The sequence below is a fragment of the Cucurbita pepo genome, chromosome LG11 (genome assembly GCF_002806865.2).
Source record: "Cucurbita pepo subsp. pepo cultivar mu-cu-16 chromosome LG11, ASM280686v2, whole genome shotgun sequence".
NCBI classification, from domain to species: domain Eukaryota; kingdom Viridiplantae; phylum Streptophyta; class Magnoliopsida; order Cucurbitales; family Cucurbitaceae; genus Cucurbita; species Cucurbita pepo.
Genome location: NC_036648.1, coordinates 1,494,375 through 1,514,263, shown reverse-complemented (window position 1 = coordinate 1,514,263; position 19,889 = coordinate 1,494,375). Strand labels below are relative to the sequence as shown.

Genomic DNA, 19,889 nt, shown 5'->3' with positions numbered 1-19,889 from the left:
TTGTGTTGAAAAATCAATTTGAATATAGTTTAATTCGATAATATATATACAATGACCTAATAAAAAATTAACCTCACACACTAAAAAGATGGGAATGAAAACAGATTAAAAATAAATACTCAAAAATATTATTTTCATGCCGTAAAATACTACTTAAAATTTTAAAGTAGCATTAAAATTTTTAATCTTTTAAATTAAAAAAAAATTAAAAGTTTAAATAAGGGGTTAATTTGTAAAAATAGTTTAAAAGTATTAATGAAAAATTTGAAATATAATTATCGTATTTTTTTAAATTTTAGAAGTATTTTTAAATTTATTAAAAAAAATTGAAGGTAATTTTAATTTTAATTTTTTTTTTTTTAAAAATTTAATGGTAGTTTTGAAATGGAATAAAAAGTTTATAAAGATATTTTAGACATTTTTTTTTAATTGAAATGGGTAAAACTCGAACGCAACACCACGCCGAGAAATTATCCATTGCGCTTGCGCTTGCGCGCGGAGGTCAGCAACAATCTCTGACTTTCCCTGTATGGGCACGTCATTATGCCATCCCTTCCCATTGCGCGCTCTTATTGAGAGGCTTTATCCTGTGCGAATTCGGAGTGGATTGATTGTTTCAGTATTGAATCTGTAAACTGATTTCCCGCTTTCAGTTTCCACTGAAGCTTGTTCGAGATTCCTCATGGCGGGTAATCCATCGGGCTTTGATCCTGATCGTATTCTTGCTCACAAATTTCCTGAGGTATGGAATATTGATTCACTCACCTTCTTGTGTTCAAGCTACGCTCTGTTTCTTTCGCTTGGTTTTACTCTCCTCCTATTTTTGTCATCGAACTACCTTTCGTTAAGATAAAACGAAGTATGAACCCGAAGAATTGGGATGAAAAGTAAGGAATTGTGGATCTCTGGGCTCTCGGCCTGTTTAGGTTTGTCATTGATTTCGATGTCGTTTTTGAATTTTGATCTTTGCTCTCTGGGAGACCTCGTAGTGACAACTATTTAAGGGAACATTAGTGTCGATGTTTCTTACATATCATATTCATGCATAACTAACCACAGTTATCTAGGTTTCTTACATATCATATTGGACGACATCTTGTCAATTGATTCTTATCTGTAATGTATCAACTTGAAAGAACTCAAGTACTCAACTATTAATTAATTGGATAGGTTCATTGTTGTTGGTGTAATTTCCTCAAGAGGCCAGTGATGGGAAATTAGGCATATAAGGCATACCCTGCCCTGCTTCTTACCATATTATTAGCAAGTCTGTTGAAGGCTCATAACTTTAGGAATATGTTATGTTATAGCATTTAATTGAGAACTTTTTCGGCCTTACACGGTTTTCTTATTTCAAACTTAGTTGATTCAAAGGTCAGATATTAAGCAATAACTTAAGAAAATTCCTTAATAGGCCCAAGATTAGAGTATTTCCTGTCTGAAAGCAGACTGCAGCGATTCTCATACGCATAGAACAGACATATGGTCCTTTATCATATTAAGATATGTTAGACTTGAAAACATGTTTCTAAACCATTATAGAAAGAATCTTACTGAAGACAGAAGGGTCCGTGCATGTGCATGATGCGGACAACTTTCTTGGAGAAAATTTCATATTGAAGAGTGCAGGGGTGAGCTCTTGGTGGCCAATGCCTTTTTGAATCCTTTTCACCTTTGTGAGTGGATATGCAGACTGGTTTGATAGTCAACCTTGGCTTTACTGCGAAGCCCCTTTTGACAATGTGGTTTTCTCCTTCTCTATGACATGTAGACACAATTTTTTGGATAATCTGTCCATGTTTGACACATAATCAAACATGAAAGAATCGTTAATTTTAAGTGAATTGCATCAAATGTGGTCTAAGCATATGCTGCATTAAGATAATTGGTTTTGATTTCATTTCTTGTAAAACGTTGAATGGTTTGAAAAGGTTATTGCTTCATCATGAATGCATAATTTTTTTTCTTCAACTTCTTGATAATGTTGTATGCTTTCACCATTATCGGACATTAGCTTTTGGATGTTGACATAAGATGGAATATTTATCAAGTTCTGAAGGAATCATAAATTTGTAGCTGTTTTATTTTAAAGCCTGGGTTAATCAGCTCCGTGCATACATCTTTTTTTGCCAAATTTAGTTTCTAATATGTCAATAGTTGAGGCTATCGTTCTATATCTATTGGCTGGAGAAGAAAATTCACTAATGTTCACATGAAGTTTTGATTTTCTTTTTCATTAGATGTGTAGAGACTGATTTGTTCTAATTTACTTTTTCTGTAGACAACATCCACCTATACCGAGAGGTAAATCCTCATATACTGAGCTTATGCTTTCAACTGTTCTACTTGAGGGAGGTTACCGTTTATGTCAATTAGTGTACTTCTTTCTGTTGATTGACAGAGATGTTGCACTCTATGCTCTGGGCATTGGAGCATGTGGTCGGGAAGCTGTGGATGCTGATGAGCTGAAATATGTTTACAATGAAAATGGGCAAGAATACATTGAGGTACTTTATTTAGAATTGTAAAATATGTTTAGATATATATAAAGGGGGCAGAGCATGTTGGATTTTTGGGGTTGATACTATCATTTTGGGCTGAGGGGAGGAGGTGATTGGTCAAAGGAATTGCACTACTGTGATTTTTGCGAAATTTAGATTCTCTTATTTTTTTCGTTTTGTTCCAATACATCAAATCTCACTTTCATTTTTTTTTTGTTAGCACCCAAAACCCCTCTGATACAGAAATGATAGGAACCTCTCTCTCTCTCTATTTATTTATTTATTTTTGGGGTTGATACTATCATTTTTTTTGTTAGCACTCTAAACCCAATCACTCTGATCCCCAAAATTTAGATTCTCTACTGTGATTTTTGTAACTATGCTTCTTAGCTTGAACTCATTTTCGCTAAACTCTTTATTATTTATATTGGCTCTTATTGACTACTACGCCAATTCAAGTGCTTAAAGCAATTGGAACTAGTATTATATTAATACATTCAAAGGAAACAAGCACCAAGTCTTAAAAGAGGGTAACTAGGGGGGGCACTCGAAGCTCTCTTATAGCTCTCCCAACTACACCCAGTTCTCTACAAAACGATACCTCCACTTATTTTGCATTCCCATGTTCACAATTTTTCCTTCTTTACTGTCTTTTCTCCTTGGAGGCCTGAGCTTCACTTGTCTCCCCTACTTCTCCTCCCATCCTTTGATCAATTTGTCCTTCCCCCTTTGCCAGAACAGAATCCCAACCTTCAGATTATGTTTATTTTGTCCTTTAATGTATCTTTTTGATATTTGGCTCACTTCTCCCAAAAACAACTTTTCATATGGAATTCAAATAATTCCATGTGATTCTTCATCAACTTCCTTTACATACAAACCAGTTTATAGGGTTTTACAGGAAATGCACTTTTATAACTCTAATACACAGAAAACGTCTGTGACTCTTCGTCTACTATTTGTTACTTGTAGTTTCCCTTTCTGTAGGTTTTGCCAACATTTGCTGCTCTATTTATCCACAAAACTATGGGAACGGGTCTGAACTTGCCTGGGCTGTCGTAAGTACTCATGCATACATTTGAGAAGCTTGCAAGGTTCTTTGGTGTGCCAATGCAAATGTAATCTTCATTTCTTTTGTAAAAGTTGTTCTGTTATCTTTCTTGTATTGTCTCTGGCATCAGGTATGACCCAAAGCTCTTACTTCATGGTCAGCAATACATTGAATTGTACAAGCCACTGCCATCGAGGGGATATGTAAGGATTCGTACTGGATCTATGTATGATTATCTTTTAGTAATTTCCATATCCAGTTTTGTATTAGCATTCCTTAATGCTGAAATATATTTAATCTCATGGGTTTTTACTTGCACAGTTAGATAACAAAATCTCTCTTGCTGGGCTGCATGACAAAGGTTTGTACTTGTTTGACTAATTATTCGATTTTTTTTTCGTATGATATTATTTGATTTATGTTGCTTATATTTGTATGAAAATTATTAAAAGTGAAGTCCAATATAAGAGGATTATGAGAGAACGAATCTATTAATTTTAAACCTTTTCTTTGAAGTGTCAATAAATATTCATAATCATTTTCAGGAAAAGCAGCTATCCTTGAGATTGAGACAAAAAGTTATGACAAAATGTCTGGACAATTATTATGCATGAATCGGTAAGCGATTTTTTCTTCCTTTTATTCCATTGCCTTATTATAATAATTATATTTTAATATAGCTTATAAGGTGGTTATGGTAGGGATTGACTATGACTGGGTAAACTTGGCAGGACAACTCTCTTTCTGCGAGGTGCTGGCGGATTCTCAAGTTCTTCTCACCCTTACTCCTACACAAACTACCCAAAAAATCAAGGATCAGCAGGAAAAATTCCAAAAACACAGCCTTTTATGGTGTATGAGGATTGTACTCGACCATCTCAGGCAAGTTGACAATGACCACTAGTACCAACTTTTGTTTGTTTTCTTTTGCTTTGGACTAGATATATTTAATGGTTCCTAATCGTTTAGATGTTTCTCAATTTGTTGCTTTGCTTTATTGTTTCAAAATTTTAATTTTTCCCTTACTATGTTAAATTTCTCAATCAGGTCCCTCTAAATTATATTTGTTAAAATTTGTCAAGAAAAAAATTTTATATCATCAAATTATTAGTTTATTAACATGTTCGGATGAGTGGACATGATGCTACTCAAATTGTTAATTGACAATTTGACACATAAACTCTAATCAGCTTGTTAGTAAATCCAACATGTCCATTATCAAAATTCATGTCTTGCAAATAATATGTACAAATATTTAGAGACACATCAACTTTCTATTAACAAAACTTATCGTTTTTTTTTCAACGAAAAGACTGAATTGAGAATTTTTAATATGTTGGGTGTTAAATTAATAAATTTAGAAGATTAAGAATCAATTGAGAAAAATCTTAAGATTAGAGACCCTCTAATATATGTAGCCATTATTTTCCTCCTTTTTCTTTTTACGTATTGCAGCCTTGCAGGTTAACATTGCTTAACAGGTTTTTCATGGGTTGTAATTTTTTTTTTTGTGCTATACAAATACTAGAATTGTTCTCATACTTTAATCTTGATGTAGCGTTAATAGAGTTTACTCTGTTTGTGATTTTAATCTGCAGGCATTAGTGTATAGGTTATCAGGTGACTATAATCCTCTTCATTCCGATCCTATTGTTGCGAAGATTGCAGGGTTGGTACCTTGCTCACATCTTGTTTACTGCTATCATTTACTCCTATATCCTATGTTTTTGGTTGTCTGCATCGTAGTTTTTTATGTTCATTAATCTCATTAAACCTCGTGAATATAACTGGCTAGACCCTCACCCCTAGACTATGGAGGACTGATGATATTTATATTTTGATGCCCTATTGCTCGCTACACAATTTTGGGATGGCAAAAGGTGTCATATCCACCAAGGTTATATAAAAAAATCAAGTTATAATCGGATTGTGCATTTCATGTTGCATAAACTTAGTAGTTGATGTATAATGTTAGGAATGGTGTTTTGATTTCATTTATTGGTAAAGGTAGTCTTATAGGTCACTTGATAGCAACACCGGCCCCCAGCTAATATTCTTTACTTTTCCACTTCCCAGACAAACTCTTAACTTTTTCTAAGGCCAATAATAGCTTCATTGGAACCGGAAGGGTTGATATTTGATATATAGTAAGTTGAGATATCATAGAGTACCGCGTTGTCCAATGTTTAAGTGTCCTCCCTTTAAAAGAGTGGGGTGCTTCAATTTCTCCAATTTCTTCAAACTTTCTATTAAATTATTTTTCCAAATATGTCCCTCTTGATTGCCCCCGCAATGTGCCCAAACCTGTAATAGGTAAAAACACTTGAGGAACAACCTAAACTAGTAGCCATGGCATCAACTAATTTGGTAAGCAACAATCCTTCCATATTCCCTTCAAACCCGGTGCCACCTTAACAATCCTAACCATCTTTAATTACCAGTTGGAGTATTTATAAAAAAGAATTGTATCATCTACAATAAATGAGTTGTATAGGTTATTTAGTTTTTTTGTGTAAGAGCTCAAGCCCACCGTTAGTAGATATTGTCCTCTTTGTACTTTTCCTTCCGGACTTCCCCTCAAAGTTTTAAAACGCGTTCACTAGGCAAAGGTTTCCACAACCTTATAAGAAATGTTTCCTTCTCCTCTCCGACTGACGTGGGATCTCACAATATGCATCTAGGCAATGATTATCATTCTAACCTATGGACCCCAACTCTTTGATGTCCAAATGCTTATTGACAAAAAAAATTTGTTCAATCACAATGTTATAGGTTCTCGAAGCCAATACTACATGGATTATGTACATTGGGATTTGCTGTGCGGGCAGTAATCAAATGCGTCTGTAAAGGAGACTCGAGCAAAGTAAAATGCATATCAGGCAAGTTTCTTTTGCATGTGTACCCAGGTGAAACTTTGGTAACGGAGATGTGGCTTGAGGGGTCGAGGTATGATTTTACTTCTTTTCCTTTGATAAGATTACAACTTCAAAGTCATATGTTTGAAGACATGGAATAAAATAACTCAAGAAGTACTGTTTTTAAAGTAAAATTATAATCACTTCTGAAAAAACACTCATTAAAAGTTTTTTTTTTTTTTTTTTTCCTTCAGAAAGCACATTGAAATGCTTTTCGAAATTTTCAAAATACTTTTTAAGCCTAAAGATTTTGATGAATTTGTAAAGTGTTTTTACTTAGTTAGAGTACCCTCTAGAAGTGATCTAAATTGACTAGAAACTGATGTCAGAACTGCCCATATGCAATGTAGGGTCCTTTATCAGACAAAGGTAAAGGAGCGCAACCGGGCTGTGCTATCTGGCTACGTGGATCTCCATCATGTAGCTTCGTCACTGTAAATTTATTATAAAGGTACCTTCATATATATTATGTTGGAAGTGAATAAGTTGACCTCTGCTCATTCTGCTGCTTTAGGGTAATTCACATATTAAGAACACCTGAAAGGATAAGAAAGAGGTGACCAAGTTCTCTAGCAAACCACATGACATTATCCTTCTTTGTTTTGAAATGTTTCATTTTTTCTTGGCAGAATAAAGATCTTAAACGTATGTGGGTAATGCAATGAATGGAATTTATAAATTTGCTTGAGTTTATCTCGATTTTTTCCCTTCAATTTATGGTCGCATTTGCTAGCAGCAAACTCGTGTTCATGATATACAATTTCAGAGATTGTCCTAAATCTCATACAAAGCACACCAAGGAGAAGAGGCCTTAAAAGAAAAGAGCTAAACATCATGTGAGAAATAACAGAGCAAGGAACTCGGGTACATGGTATCTTAGCTTTGTGTCCTTTACACGATACCCAATTGGTTTAAGGTTGTAGCATATGCGTTCAACGTTCGGCCATATCAGGTTACTCATACGTTTTATTTTGATATTCATGGACATGGAACACGATCTAGATTAGCGTGGACATGATATACAAATTAGTTTAATCTTGATCCACGATTTATGTACACTACTGTTTGCTCTTGAAAATAGTTACTAATCCGAATCTGTTTTATGGAGATGTTAAATCAGTTGTTTCTTGAGTTGTTAATTTTCCAGAAGTGATTGATTAGACGAAAGAGGAAGTGGATTTAATGGAAATAGAGAGAATCCATAAAGATTCCCAAATTTTGTGCAGAAGCGAGGAGTGGGACAAGAAGGGAAACAAATACAATTTTGATATCCAACTAGAAACCTAACCTTGGCCTCTCTTATCAACTTATCTATCTAATACCCCGGTTTCTTTGTAGGCTTTGTTTCTCATGTCAGGAAAAAAAAGGTCTAGAAATAAAATATCTGTGTTTTTCGACGTAGATCGAGTGCTCTGAGGATCAAAGTAAAGAAATTCAATTCAACTAAGTACGAGTAAACAACATATAAACCTCTAAGTACGAGTAAACAACATATAAACCTCTAATCACCGCACAAATAAACTCAATTTCTAAGAGTTTCACCAACAGATTCATCTCTATAAGAGAATATCTACTAATAAAATCCTTGTTTTACAAAGATTCAAAATGACACCAACCCATTGTCTATCCGAATCTATACTACAACTTGTTCGCATTGAACATTACATATCATCGTCATCCTCACACTTTTAAAATACATCTATTAGAAAGATTTTTACATCCATATAAAGAATGTATCGTTCCCCTCTCCAACTAATGTGATCTCTTACTGGACGCCTGATGTCTAACCCAAGACCGCAGCTAACAATTATTGTCCATTTTGACCTATTACATATTGCTGTCAACCTCACGATTATGCATCTATTAAAGAGGTTTCCACACCCAATATAATGAAATGCTAATGTGAGATCTTAAAAGTTCCCTCCACGTCCTTTTGTTATCAACCTTTAATTCAAATGTTTATCAGTTGGAACCTTTAATTCAAATGTTTATCAGTTGGACCAAATTATATCCATCTTGGAGATTAGAAGTCATCTACTCAACCTTTGCATGGAATTACATGAACATGTTAAGAATCTCCATAAAAGAAATTGCAACTAAGCGAGAAGAAAAACAATCGCTAAACTCAAGTTTAATAACCATTTTATCATTTGTTTCACAGTAAATTAATCTCATAAACACATGAATTTCTTTTCTTTTTTTTCTTGAAAGATTAAAATTAGAAAATAAAAGGCTTTCCATTACCCACCAACACTCCCAAGAAAAACCACCTTAGCTAGCTGGGCCATCACTTTGGGGACAAGAATTCGCACGCCATCTCACTATTTCCCCCCAAATAATTTCATGAAATATTGAACAGATCGTCATAATTAACTTTTATCACATAAAAGAAGAACCAAGAAGAACAAACAAACCCACAACAAATTCCTTAAAAAAAAACATCAAATTTACTCACCCATTTTCGTGTTCATCATCCACCTCCCAATTATCCACACGGTTCAACCTGTAACAAACAACAAAACTAATACATTCATTCACTTAAAACTCATGGATTTCAGGGAATTCAATACTAAATTAACGTGGAGGTTTTAATAGCAACAGTAGCAAAAGGGTGGCATAGCTGCACCGAGGCCGCCGCCACACTGGGTCGTCGGGAAAAACAAAAACTCGCCACCGCCGTCCGGCTACATCAGAAACCTGCTAATAAGATACTACTAAGATTACATTATGCTCTCTTTTTGGAGGCCATGAACATGAGCAATCGTCTTTTAAGAAAAATATTTAATGGGTTTTGTCAGGCTTTAATCATGAGCCCACGTAGGTAACTCAATGACTGCGGATGTAAAAATACATTTAAAAAAATAGAAAATTGAAAAATAAACAAATAAACCCTAAATGTCTATTTGGAAAACCCTAGATTCATGAAGAACATCCATTTGATTGAAAATGAAGATGACCCATTTCATAAAAACGCATGATTTGATGAAACAAACAAACCCACAAAAAATTCATCACAAAAATTGAAACTTTATGAGAAATTTCAGATTCATGAAGCTAAAACATGTTTTTCAAAATTCATAGAAAACCCTAGATTCATGAAAAAAGATCCATTTGATTGAAAATGAAGATGACCCATTTCATAAAAACTCATGATTAGATGAAACAAACAAAACCCACAAAAAATTCATCACAAAAATTGAAACTTTCTATGAAATTTGAGATTCATGAAGCTAAAACATCCAACAAAACATGTTTTTTCAAAATTGAAAACAACCTCGTACAACACGATGAAGAGGGATGTAGGGATCAAGAGGGTGTTACAAAGAGGAGCCAAACAGAGCTCAATTGGCAGTATGCCCACCTCCAAGTTGAAAGAACAAACCAAACAACACAACACAACACACAAAAAGCAAAGAGCTTTCGTGATTTTTAAGGTTTTTGTTGATAAACCTTGTTTTGGGTATTTGAGGTGGACAGAATGCCAATAAATTCTGTTGGAAACCCTTTGAGAAACCCCCATGAAAGAGCCTCATCTTCTTCTTCTTCTTCCTCCTTGAAACGCAGCCATGAAAAGAGAGCAAAGAAAAGGAGAGAATTTAAGGAGGAGAGAGAGAGAGAGAGAGAGAGAGAGAGAGAGAGAGAGGAGTAAATGAGGAGAGAGAAGTTTGGTTAAGAGTTGATATTTAGAAGCATCACAGAAAGGATCATCATAGTTATTCCTCCCCTTACTTTCCTCGTTCTTGATGAACAACTAATGCTTTTTTTCTTTCTTTTTTGTAATCTGTCTTTTCTGAGAGTGCAGTGAGTGAGTGAGGGAGGGATGGAGTGGGCTCATTTCTTCGCCTTTCCCTCGGTTTTGATGCCAATACATATCATAATATATCAACAAAAAGATGACAGATTTTGAGAAACATCGGTTTCAAACCTAAAACGTATGCGTTTAGGGCTGTTTGTGTGTACCTATGTGTTTGCTTGCGTGTACCACTTTTGAGGTATGACATTGTCTTCATGGTTAAGCCATTGCCTCTCATTGACTGGCTTTCTTCGGTGAGAGATCGAATTATCGACCTTTTCAATGCTAATATTTCATCATTTATGTATTGAGTTTTGAATCGTCGTATTGATAGTATGACTAAAATCTTGTATCGAACTATGTAGCTATGTTGCCTCGTGGTGGCCATGCCTCGTTAAAAGATGTTAGGTAAACACGTTTTCAAAATTTATGAAGAGAATGTTAATTAAATTTATAGAAAATATAGGAACTAAATGTGAGATCCGAGATTGATTAGAAAGAGGAACGAAATATTTCTTAGAAAGATATGTAAACCTCTCCCTATAGCATACCCTTCATAAAACTTTGAAGTAAAAGCCCAAAGAGAACAATATCTGGTGGTGGACCTTCGACGGTCACAAATGGTATCAGAGTCATACATCGGACTGTGTGCTAGTGAGGATGCTGGGCTCCTAAGAAGTTGGATTGTGAGATCTCGCATCGGTTGGAGAGGGGAAGGAAGCATTCCTTAGAAGGGTGTGAAAACCTTTCTTACCAGACGTGTTTTAAAATCTTGAGGAGAAGTCGAAAAGAGAAAGCTCAAAAAATACAATATATGCTAGTAGTGGACTTAGCCATAGCAGTAATATTATATTATAAAAAGTCAACCATGGGAATTGACAAAGAGCACAAATATTGTTGTTTGACATTTGGAATGGCTTTGTCAACCATTTGGGCAGCAAACCATGGAGGGTTCCACTCTTCTAACTCACCACTCAATTTCGTCCCTTTTTTTAATAACTTTTTATTTTTTTATTATTCTTATTTTACGAAAACAAGATATAACCATTTTTGTTACCGATCTAATTTAACGACCTATGAAAGATCTCGTGATGATGTGGCAAGCGGTGCTAAACAAAATGCAGGAGCTTTTGCTAGCGATCGAACCCGAGACTAGAAGCCTCAATTCTTGGTTAGTATCAAAGTTAAATTATAGTGATTAAAATAGTAATTTAAAACGTAAAATGTGCATAAAAATATGCATAAAACATTAAAATATAGGACAAAGTAGGAACCAACCCATATAGCACTCATGCCTTTATTTAACCCACTTTTCATTTTCAACTAATACGCTTTATATATTTATTTTATCAAACGCTAAGGTCAAAAGGATAAAGAATTTGTTAAACGATGTCGATGTTGATTCACATCGGTAGTCAATGTGACTCAAATAAAGGAGAGATGCATGAATGAATCGAGACCACATTTGATAAAAGTGATCCTAAGAATCAAAGTTAAACGTGCTTAGCTTAGAACAATTCTATGTTGGATGATCTCTTAAGACAACAAGTAGGTAACTTGTCATGTTGCAAGGAATTCTATATTTATTGCTCAACGATCACAAATCATAACCAAACAACTTGAACCATTAATGATGAAACAAATACGTCAAACAATCTCTAGTACTAACGACAATGATTCTCACGGCTCTTGTAACATATTTGCAGTGAGATGTCCAACGTTGTTTACTTAGGAACACAACACACTTAATTAACACCTTTGTTAATCAATGTTACATTAACATCCACGAATCCTTAAACTTTACTAAATTCTGTGTCCCCAACTTTGTGATCACAAATATGAACGCTAGTTGAAGCCCTGATTGAGGTATTGACCATAGAGTTGTGATAAAGACAGAGAGAATATATAAAGAAAAGGAAAAGGAAAGGCATATTGACATTTGAGTTGATGAGTTGTTATATATTTTACGAATGGTCAATACAAAGGGGTTTAGTGGCGTACACTCACTTTTGGAACACACCCCTCTTTGATGGGTCCACCTCAGTTTTCACCATTAACTATGGAATCCTAGGAAATCCCCTATGCACTTTCTAGTGGAGAAGGAACAAAAAAGTTCCCACATTTACCCTTTTGACTTACAAACTTACCCATTTTGTCAAAACCCCAATTCAAATGCCATTAATCAAAAGGGGTTTCAAACCCTAATAATATCGCCTTTGAAACCGCCTTTATTTTCGGGTTTTCGGGTTTAGGGTTTTTAAAACATATACGTTAGGGAGAGGTTTCCACACCCTTATAAACAATGTTTCGTTCTCCTCCCTAATTGAAATGGGATCTCACAGTCCACTCCCTTCGAAGCCCAGTGTCTTTGCTAGCACCCGTTCCCTTCTCCAATCGATGTGGGACCCCTCACTCCACCCCCTTCGGGACCCAGTGTCCTTGCTGGCACACCGCCTCATATCCACCCCTCTCGCTGACACATCGCCTACTGTCTAGCTCTTATACCATTTGTAACAACTTAAGCCTACCACGAACTGATATTGTCTTAAGATTTTTAAAACGCGTATGCTAAAGAGAGATTTTCAACACTCTTATAAACAATGTTTCGTTCTCGTTCTCCTCCATTTAGGGTTAGAGATGAACGATGGTGGCTTCTCGATGAGTAGCACTCATGACACCCACAAAAGCCCACGCTTCTTTATAAAGCCCCTCTTGCACTATAATTGCCTCTAATAAAAGAACTAACTCCCACAACGTTACACTTTTTGCATAGATTTGTGTGGTTTTGAAATGCATGAAGAGGAAGGCAAAATTTAGGGCATAAAAAGATTAAACAAAAAGCATGGGATGTGGTGGAGAATGAGTATATTAATGGTGTTAAACCTACCTCCTCACTCCATAACCAAACCCAATGAATGTTTCTGCCATTTTAATAATGAACAAAGAAGAACCAATATGGTATGAAATGAAATCCGATGTGGGAGAGAGGAGAGAGCATGATTTGGACTTATTACCATTATTCTCTTTTAAGGTACATACCAGCTAGCAACCAACCACACTGCACTGCTCAACATCCATAACTCCCCCCACTTTCGCCATCATTAAAATCATTGGAAACTGAAAAGGTTCGTGAATTCGATAATTAAAACGGGTAAGACATTTGATTATCATTCTAAATTATGGATTTATAGCTAGATTCTTTGTAAATATGTTATGGGATCGTGAATTCGATCATTATATTCAACGGTTACGACATTGATTGTCGATAATTCGAGTAAAAATGTTATGGGTTCGTGAATTCGATTATTATATTCAACGGATAAGACATCGATTATCATTTCCGTATGTGTCAACCCTTTCAATTTACTTCTTTTTTTTTTTGAACCTTTTCTCTTCTTGTTCTTATGGTTCTTCTTCTCAGCATTTAGATTTGAAAAGAAAGCTTTGGTTTTGATTTCAAAATTCAAATACCCTTTTACCAAACAAATCATCTAAGGTAGAAAAAGGTAAAAAAGGTAAAAGAAAGGTAAAAAGGTGTAGCCATTCTCATAGTCATTAGTGTTAATTCCACTAAAACCCATGATTCACTATAGGGTTTAGTTACTCTAATCATCATTATTATTTAAAGATTCAAACTTTTTACTTTTTTTTATTTAAAAAATATCTAGCCATTTTCGGTAACTTTTTCGGGTACTAAAATTTTAAGCTATTGAAGTTTACCCGACCCAGAAAAGCTTATTCAATGTGATTATCTTTATAGCCGTGCGACAAACGTAGTTTTACTAATAACCCTAAAATTTAAAATCGAGATACTTTAGTAGTTTCTCTCCTACATCGAACATTTACTCGAAATAATTACCGATGAGATATTCAAATTTAACGGCCGAACAACGGTAAAGAGAATAAAAAGTAATCAACTTTATTTTGGCTTGTGTGTTCATAGAGTTGTGGCATAAACTGTGAGAAATGGAGAAAAGGTTAATGCTTTTTGTTCCTCTTTGGCTGTGTGAGAGACTCCAAATTGGCCACCTTTATTTTACTCCTTCGACCTTCTTTCTTTCCTTTTAGAAAAAGGCATGAGCTTTGATGGTGCGATGGTGGGGAACACTCTTTTTTCTACTTCCACACCAACCACTATGCCACACCTTTGAACATCTACTTACCCAAAAGTTTCATGTTTGTCATTACTTGCACAAAGCCCGAGTGATTATCGATATTAATCCGAGCATATCAAACCTAATGTCGACTACCAATATTAGTTAGTCAAGGGGTTTGAACACAAGATCTCTTGGTTTGAACCTGTGAGATCCCATATCGATTGGAGACGGGAACGAAACATTTCTTATAAGAGTGTGGAAATTCTTTCTAGGAAGGGAAGCCCGAAAGGGAAAGCCCAAAAAAGACAGTATTTACTAGTGATGAACTTGAGTTGTTACATAATCATACCTGAAAGCTTAAATTCCATAATGAATTAGGAAATCAATGTTGAACACAACTCTCCGTGGCAAACACTCGCACACTTTATTAAGATCAATCGATAACAAAATACAAGATACCCTGTTGGGCTAGTGATGATATTTTAACAATCAGCACAAAAACCCAACTAACATGAGATTTTTAATACTAATACCGAGCTAAACTATGTTATAACAAGACTCGAAAGCTCTAGATTATAGAGGATGGTATCTTTTAGACATTCTCTTTGGGCTCTTCCTTTCAGGTTTTCCCTCAAAGTTTTTAAAATGTATCTACTAGGGAGAGGTTTCCACACCTTCATAAAGAATGCTTCGTTTTCCTCCCAACCAATGTGGGATCGAGTAAGCCAATAGGGTTTTGGGCTCTTCCTTTCAGGTTTTCTCTCAAAGTTTTTAAAACGCATGTACTAGGTAGAGGTTTCCACACGTTCATAAAAAATCCATCGTTCTCCTCCCAACCAACGTGGGATCGAGTGAGGCAATAGGGTTTCGGGTATCGCGCAGCTCAATGCATGGGAACCCACCATTGATAATGATTGTGAAGTGCATAATGTTGTGGTCCATATGTATATATGGATTCATTCTGACCCTTTCACAAGAGATTTAAAGAGAGAAAAAAAGAAGAACACATAATAATTGACATGAATTATCATGGTGGTTGGTGCAAGTGAGATGGGCAGAATCATGAACTACAAAGCTTTTATCTTTGTTGGGTCTTTAAAAGGCCATTTTGATAGCCAATAAAGGTAACCCATTTTTGGTTCTCAAAGCTTCAACATCAAATGGGGGAATCGCCATGCGCCTAAGTTGTAGCTCACTTTGGAGGAGACAACAACCAGCTGCAGCCATGGATAAAAAAAAACACAACAACTTATGTTTTTTTTTTAATCTCAGAAAGAGACAGAAAGCAACATATTAACTTGTTTGGAGGAACAACTTTAGGTCAAGATAAAGAGAATATATAATGATTGGAGTTTTAGAATTACTAACCAAACTCTAAATTATTGATGTCACGCGAGGAAACCAATATATAATATATGCTATTTGTTCACATTAAAAGCATATATTATAATTAAAGATTAGAGATTTGTATGCGATGGGTTTTATGATTGTGATAGATGTGAGATAGAGATTATGTCTTCTCCACTTTCTAATGCCATGTGACTTGCTGTCTCTCCCACTCTCATTTTTCAAATCTTTTACAAAATAAAAATATTTGGTGCAGGAAGAGATTAGGGTTTTGTAACGTTTCATGTCCAGAATTCAGATTAGGGTTTGGAATCTATATTCGACCCGTTTGTCGCTTCTAAGAATGAAGACTATCCTTACAGGCTAACCCGTTCATATTCACTTGTTTTCTTGAAAAAAAAATTATGATTGAGTCATTGGAATGAAGATGCGTCTTGTTAGTATAGGTAGGGTAGTAACTTTTGATTCTTCTAGGGTTTTCTTAACTATTTTATCCTCATAATCATTCTTATTAAGAAGTTGTCTCGGTTTATTCATATACCTCTTTTTTACTCGAGTGTCATAGATTTAGGGTTTAGGATCTCTATGTGAGATATTGTCCGCTTTGATCTGTTACGTATCATCATCAAACTCATGGGTTTTGAACACATCTACTAGGGGAGAGGTTTCCACACCCTTATAAGGATAACTTCGTTCCGCTCTCCAACCAATGTGGGATTTCACAATCCACCCCCTTTGGGGGTCCAACGTTCTCGTTGGCACACCATTCAGCGTTTGGCTCTGATATCATTTGTAACAGCTCAGACCCATCGCTAGTAGATATTGTCCTCTTTGATCTTTCCCTTCCGAGTGATCGATAATATATAGCTCAACCAATCAAACGGGTCCAATTCATTAGTTCTTCGATTTCGTTTTCCAATTCTTAAAGCTACCCTCAAAACCCAATATGGTGTAGAACAATGACTTGAATTTTGTGGGGGAAAATGTGTAAACTTAGGCACTAGTAGTTAAGAGAATTATGCATTGTCTGCCACTTGAAGTTATGAAAAAGTTAGTGTTTTGTTAGTCTTTGATGAATTCCACATGGCTGAAAGTGAATAGATAGAGAGATGTGGGTATGACCTATAACAGATTTGAGTCTTTAGAGAAAAAGGTTTGAGAGAAAAGGGACAAAGTGTGGAGTGTTCCTTATAATATATATATATATATATATATATATATATATATATATATATATATCCATAGCTCAATCAATAAACTAATAGCCAAAGTGTGTTGGGACATGGGCTCAGCTTAGCACACTCTAAGAACACTCCAACACAAAGTCAAAGATATGGTAATCAACATCTCCAAAAATTAGGGGAGCTAAACAGAATCAAAATTAGTTTATACCAAAATAAATTATATCATATTAATTTTTTCAATGCAAACTCAACCCAAATGGTCAATAAAGAATTGTTAAAAAGGCTATTCAATAAGATAATTTTTTTTTCTTTCATTTTCAAATTCATCGAATTTTTAGCCGAAAACTAGGGTTTGCCTTTATCGTTTGAATTGAGTTTAGTTGATCGAGTTCTTTACTAATCAAGACCGGGTGAAGACACGGAGAATTGCCAATTATTAATGGTTTTTTTTCTTTTACTATTCATCATTTTTATTTTTCAAAAAATCAATAGTAAAAAGAAGAAAAACTAATTATTGGCAATTATTAATCAAAACGTGGGTAGAATTATTAGGAAAAGAAGAGAGTGTCATGTCATAATAATTAGGAAAATAAAACATTTAATAAAATTTTTTTTGTCATTCTTTAAATTAGTTAATCAACTTTTAAAATTTCTAAAAAAAAATCATCTCATTTAAATTTTATGTTTAATAGATTCTAAAAATTTTAATTTTGCATTCAGTAAATCCGTTAATGTTACAAAATTTTAATAGTTTGTATGTGGGCTAAGAGTAGAATGAACGGCCCAATAGTGGTATGTGGGCTAAGAGTAGAATGAACGGCCCAATAAATGTATGTGGGCTAAGAGTAGAATGAACGGCCCAATAATGATATGTGGGCTAAAAGAAGAATGAACAGCCCAATCATTGTATGTGGGCTAAAAGTAGAATGAACGGCCGAAAAAGTGTGTAGGCTGAGTAAAATGAACGGCCCAATATTTTATGTGGGCTGAGTTGAATGGACGGCCCAATATTGAATGTCGGCTAAATTATTGTATGTGGGAAAAAGTAGAATGAACAGCCCAATATTGTATGTGGGCTAAAAGTAGAATGAACGGCCCAATAAGGGTATGTGGGCTAAGAGTAGAATGAACGGCCTAATTATTGTATGTGGGCTAAGAGTCGAAGGGACGGCCCAATAATTGTATGTGGGCTAAGAGTAGATTGAACGACCCAATAATGTATGTGGGCTAAAAGTAGAATGAACGGGCCCAATTATGGTATGTGGGCTAAAAGTAGAAGGAACGGCCCAATATTTGTACGTGGGCTAAGAGTAGAATGAACGGCCCAATAATGGTATGTGGGCTTAGAGTAGAATGAATGACAGAATGAACCAAAAGTGACCCAGCCCATTATCAAATGGCGCCTCATTTGAATCGAATCGGAGTTGTTGAATCTTCCTACTCTTCTTCGTCAGGTTCGTTCTCTACAGGTTCGAATGCAGAGGCGTTGAAACTCAAGCTCTTCTTCGAGAGTATGAGCAGCAAAGACGCCGTCTCATGGACTTGCCGCGGAGAACACTGCCGAATGCGCACACTTTTGCTAGGATTTTCACAGCTTCTTCAAAGTTCACTCGAAACGGTAGGTGGCCTACAGGCCCATGCCCTTGCGATCAAGATTTCTGGCTTTTATGATGTTTTTGTTGGCAGTTCGCTTCTTAATATGTATTGCAAAATTGGGTGTCTGCTGGATGCTTGTAAGGTGTTCGACCTATTGCTTGGGCTACTATGATTTTTGGGTATGCGGTGCAAAGGATGGATTTAGAGGTTTGGGAGCTGATTTTATTGATGCTTTGTGAGGAGTGGTTCCACAATGAGTTTATATATACAGTTGTGCTTAGTGGATTCATGGTTCCTGGGAGAACCCACGTCGGTTAGGAAGGAGAACAATACATTCTAAGATTGTGGAAACCACTTCTTAACAGACGCGTTTTATAAATCTTGAGGGGAAGCTTGAATGGAAAAACTCAAAGAAAACGATATTTGTTTGCGATGAACTTGGGCTGTTGCAGTGATAGTTTGGAAGACGGGAACTTGGCATTTAGGAGGATAACTCCCTGAGATATTGTCATGGAATGCAATGGTATCTGGTCTTTCTCAAAATGAAGGAGGTTTTAAAGCTCTTGAACTCTTTGAAGAGATGCGGCAAGGCACCACAAAACCCGAGTGTTTTTCAAGTGTATGTTCTTGGCGTGCAGCCACATGGGATTGCTTGATAAGTTTGGCATTGTTCCAAGAGTCGAGCATTATGCTTTCTGGGACACAGGGAAGGAGGATTGTCGAACGACATTTCACAAAGTGAAGAAATCTCTTCTATCCAATTCTCCCATTCGGGTACTATCAATGTTTGGTCGACTTCTCCTAATGCATCTGTAAGTAATGGAACATCCATGAGTTGTGTCTGTCCTTGAAAACACCAAATTGAAGACCCACCAACCACCTCAACCAAGAGAAAGAAGAGAGGAATTACTCCCCATTGAACAACAAGAAATGGGCGAGGTTGGTCTAAGATAGCAAAGGAACAGAGTCTTGTTCATTCCCAATTATACTATCGAGACGGACTCAATAGATGAAAGGTAGAGATGATTGCATTCTCCATTTCCTCTTCACTACTTATACAAGCTTGACGGTCTGTCTAGAGGGAAATCAATAAACTTCCACATCGATATACTTAACCCATAATTCTATAATCAAGTACATGACACCGACTTTCAAACGACGAAGAAGACTGAAACTGACCCTACTTTCATTGACTAATAAGTGATAGCTATCCGGTTCGCAGAATGACCGAGGAAACCAAATCCAATCTCGTAACATGAGACTTTGAATGAAGGGCTCAAAACTACGGGAAGCCAAAGAGTTCCTATCGACCACTGTATGGATTTATGGCGTATCATGTTAGTAGCCTGTTGAAGCTATCGTAATTATGAATTGGGAGCATATGCAGGCGAGAAACTAACGGAGC

The 19,889-nt window shown here is 35.7% G+C and overlaps 1 protein-coding gene and 1 long non-coding RNA gene across 2 annotated transcripts; one reads left to right on the top strand and one right to left on the bottom strand.

The window, feature by feature from the left end:
• Nucleotides 1-444: 444 nt before the first annotated feature.
• Nucleotides 445-7,160, top strand: LOC111806066 (enoyl-CoA hydratase 2, peroxisomal). Its single transcript, XM_023691414.1, has 11 exons — nucleotides 445-742; nucleotides 2,282-2,304; nucleotides 2,402-2,507; nucleotides 3,489-3,559; nucleotides 3,683-3,755; nucleotides 3,874-3,913; nucleotides 4,098-4,170; nucleotides 4,284-4,434; nucleotides 5,151-5,221; nucleotides 6,325-6,498; nucleotides 6,818-7,160. The coding sequence occupies exons 1-11, from the start codon at nucleotides 683-685 to the stop codon at nucleotides 6,903-6,905; spliced, it is 930 nt and encodes a 309-aa protein (XP_023547182.1). The 5' UTR covers nucleotides 445-682; the 3' UTR covers nucleotides 6,906-7,160.
• Nucleotides 7,161-8,602: 1,442 nt separating this feature from the next.
• On the bottom strand, nucleotides 8,603-10,275 carry LOC111805893. Its single transcript, XR_002816715.1, has 2 exons — nucleotides 9,742-10,275; nucleotides 8,603-9,164 (listed from the first exon to the last, which is right to left on the bottom strand). It is a non-coding gene; the product is annotated as an uncharacterized LOC111805893 (long non-coding RNA).
• Between the last annotated feature and the right edge of the window lie 9,614 nt (nucleotides 10,276-19,889).

Coding starts and splice junctions, on each gene's coding strand:
- LOC111806066 (XM_023691414.1), top strand. CDS start 683: ATGGCGGGTAATCCATCGGGCTTTGATCCTGATCGTATTCTTGCTCAC. Junction 743..2,281: donor TTGCTCACAAATTTCCTGAG/GTATGGAATATT, acceptor CTTTTTCTGTAG/ACAACATCCACCTATACCGA. Junction 3,914..4,097: donor TGCTGGGCTGCATGACAAAG/GTTTGTACTTGT, acceptor AATCATTTTCAG/GAAAAGCAGCTATCCTTGAG.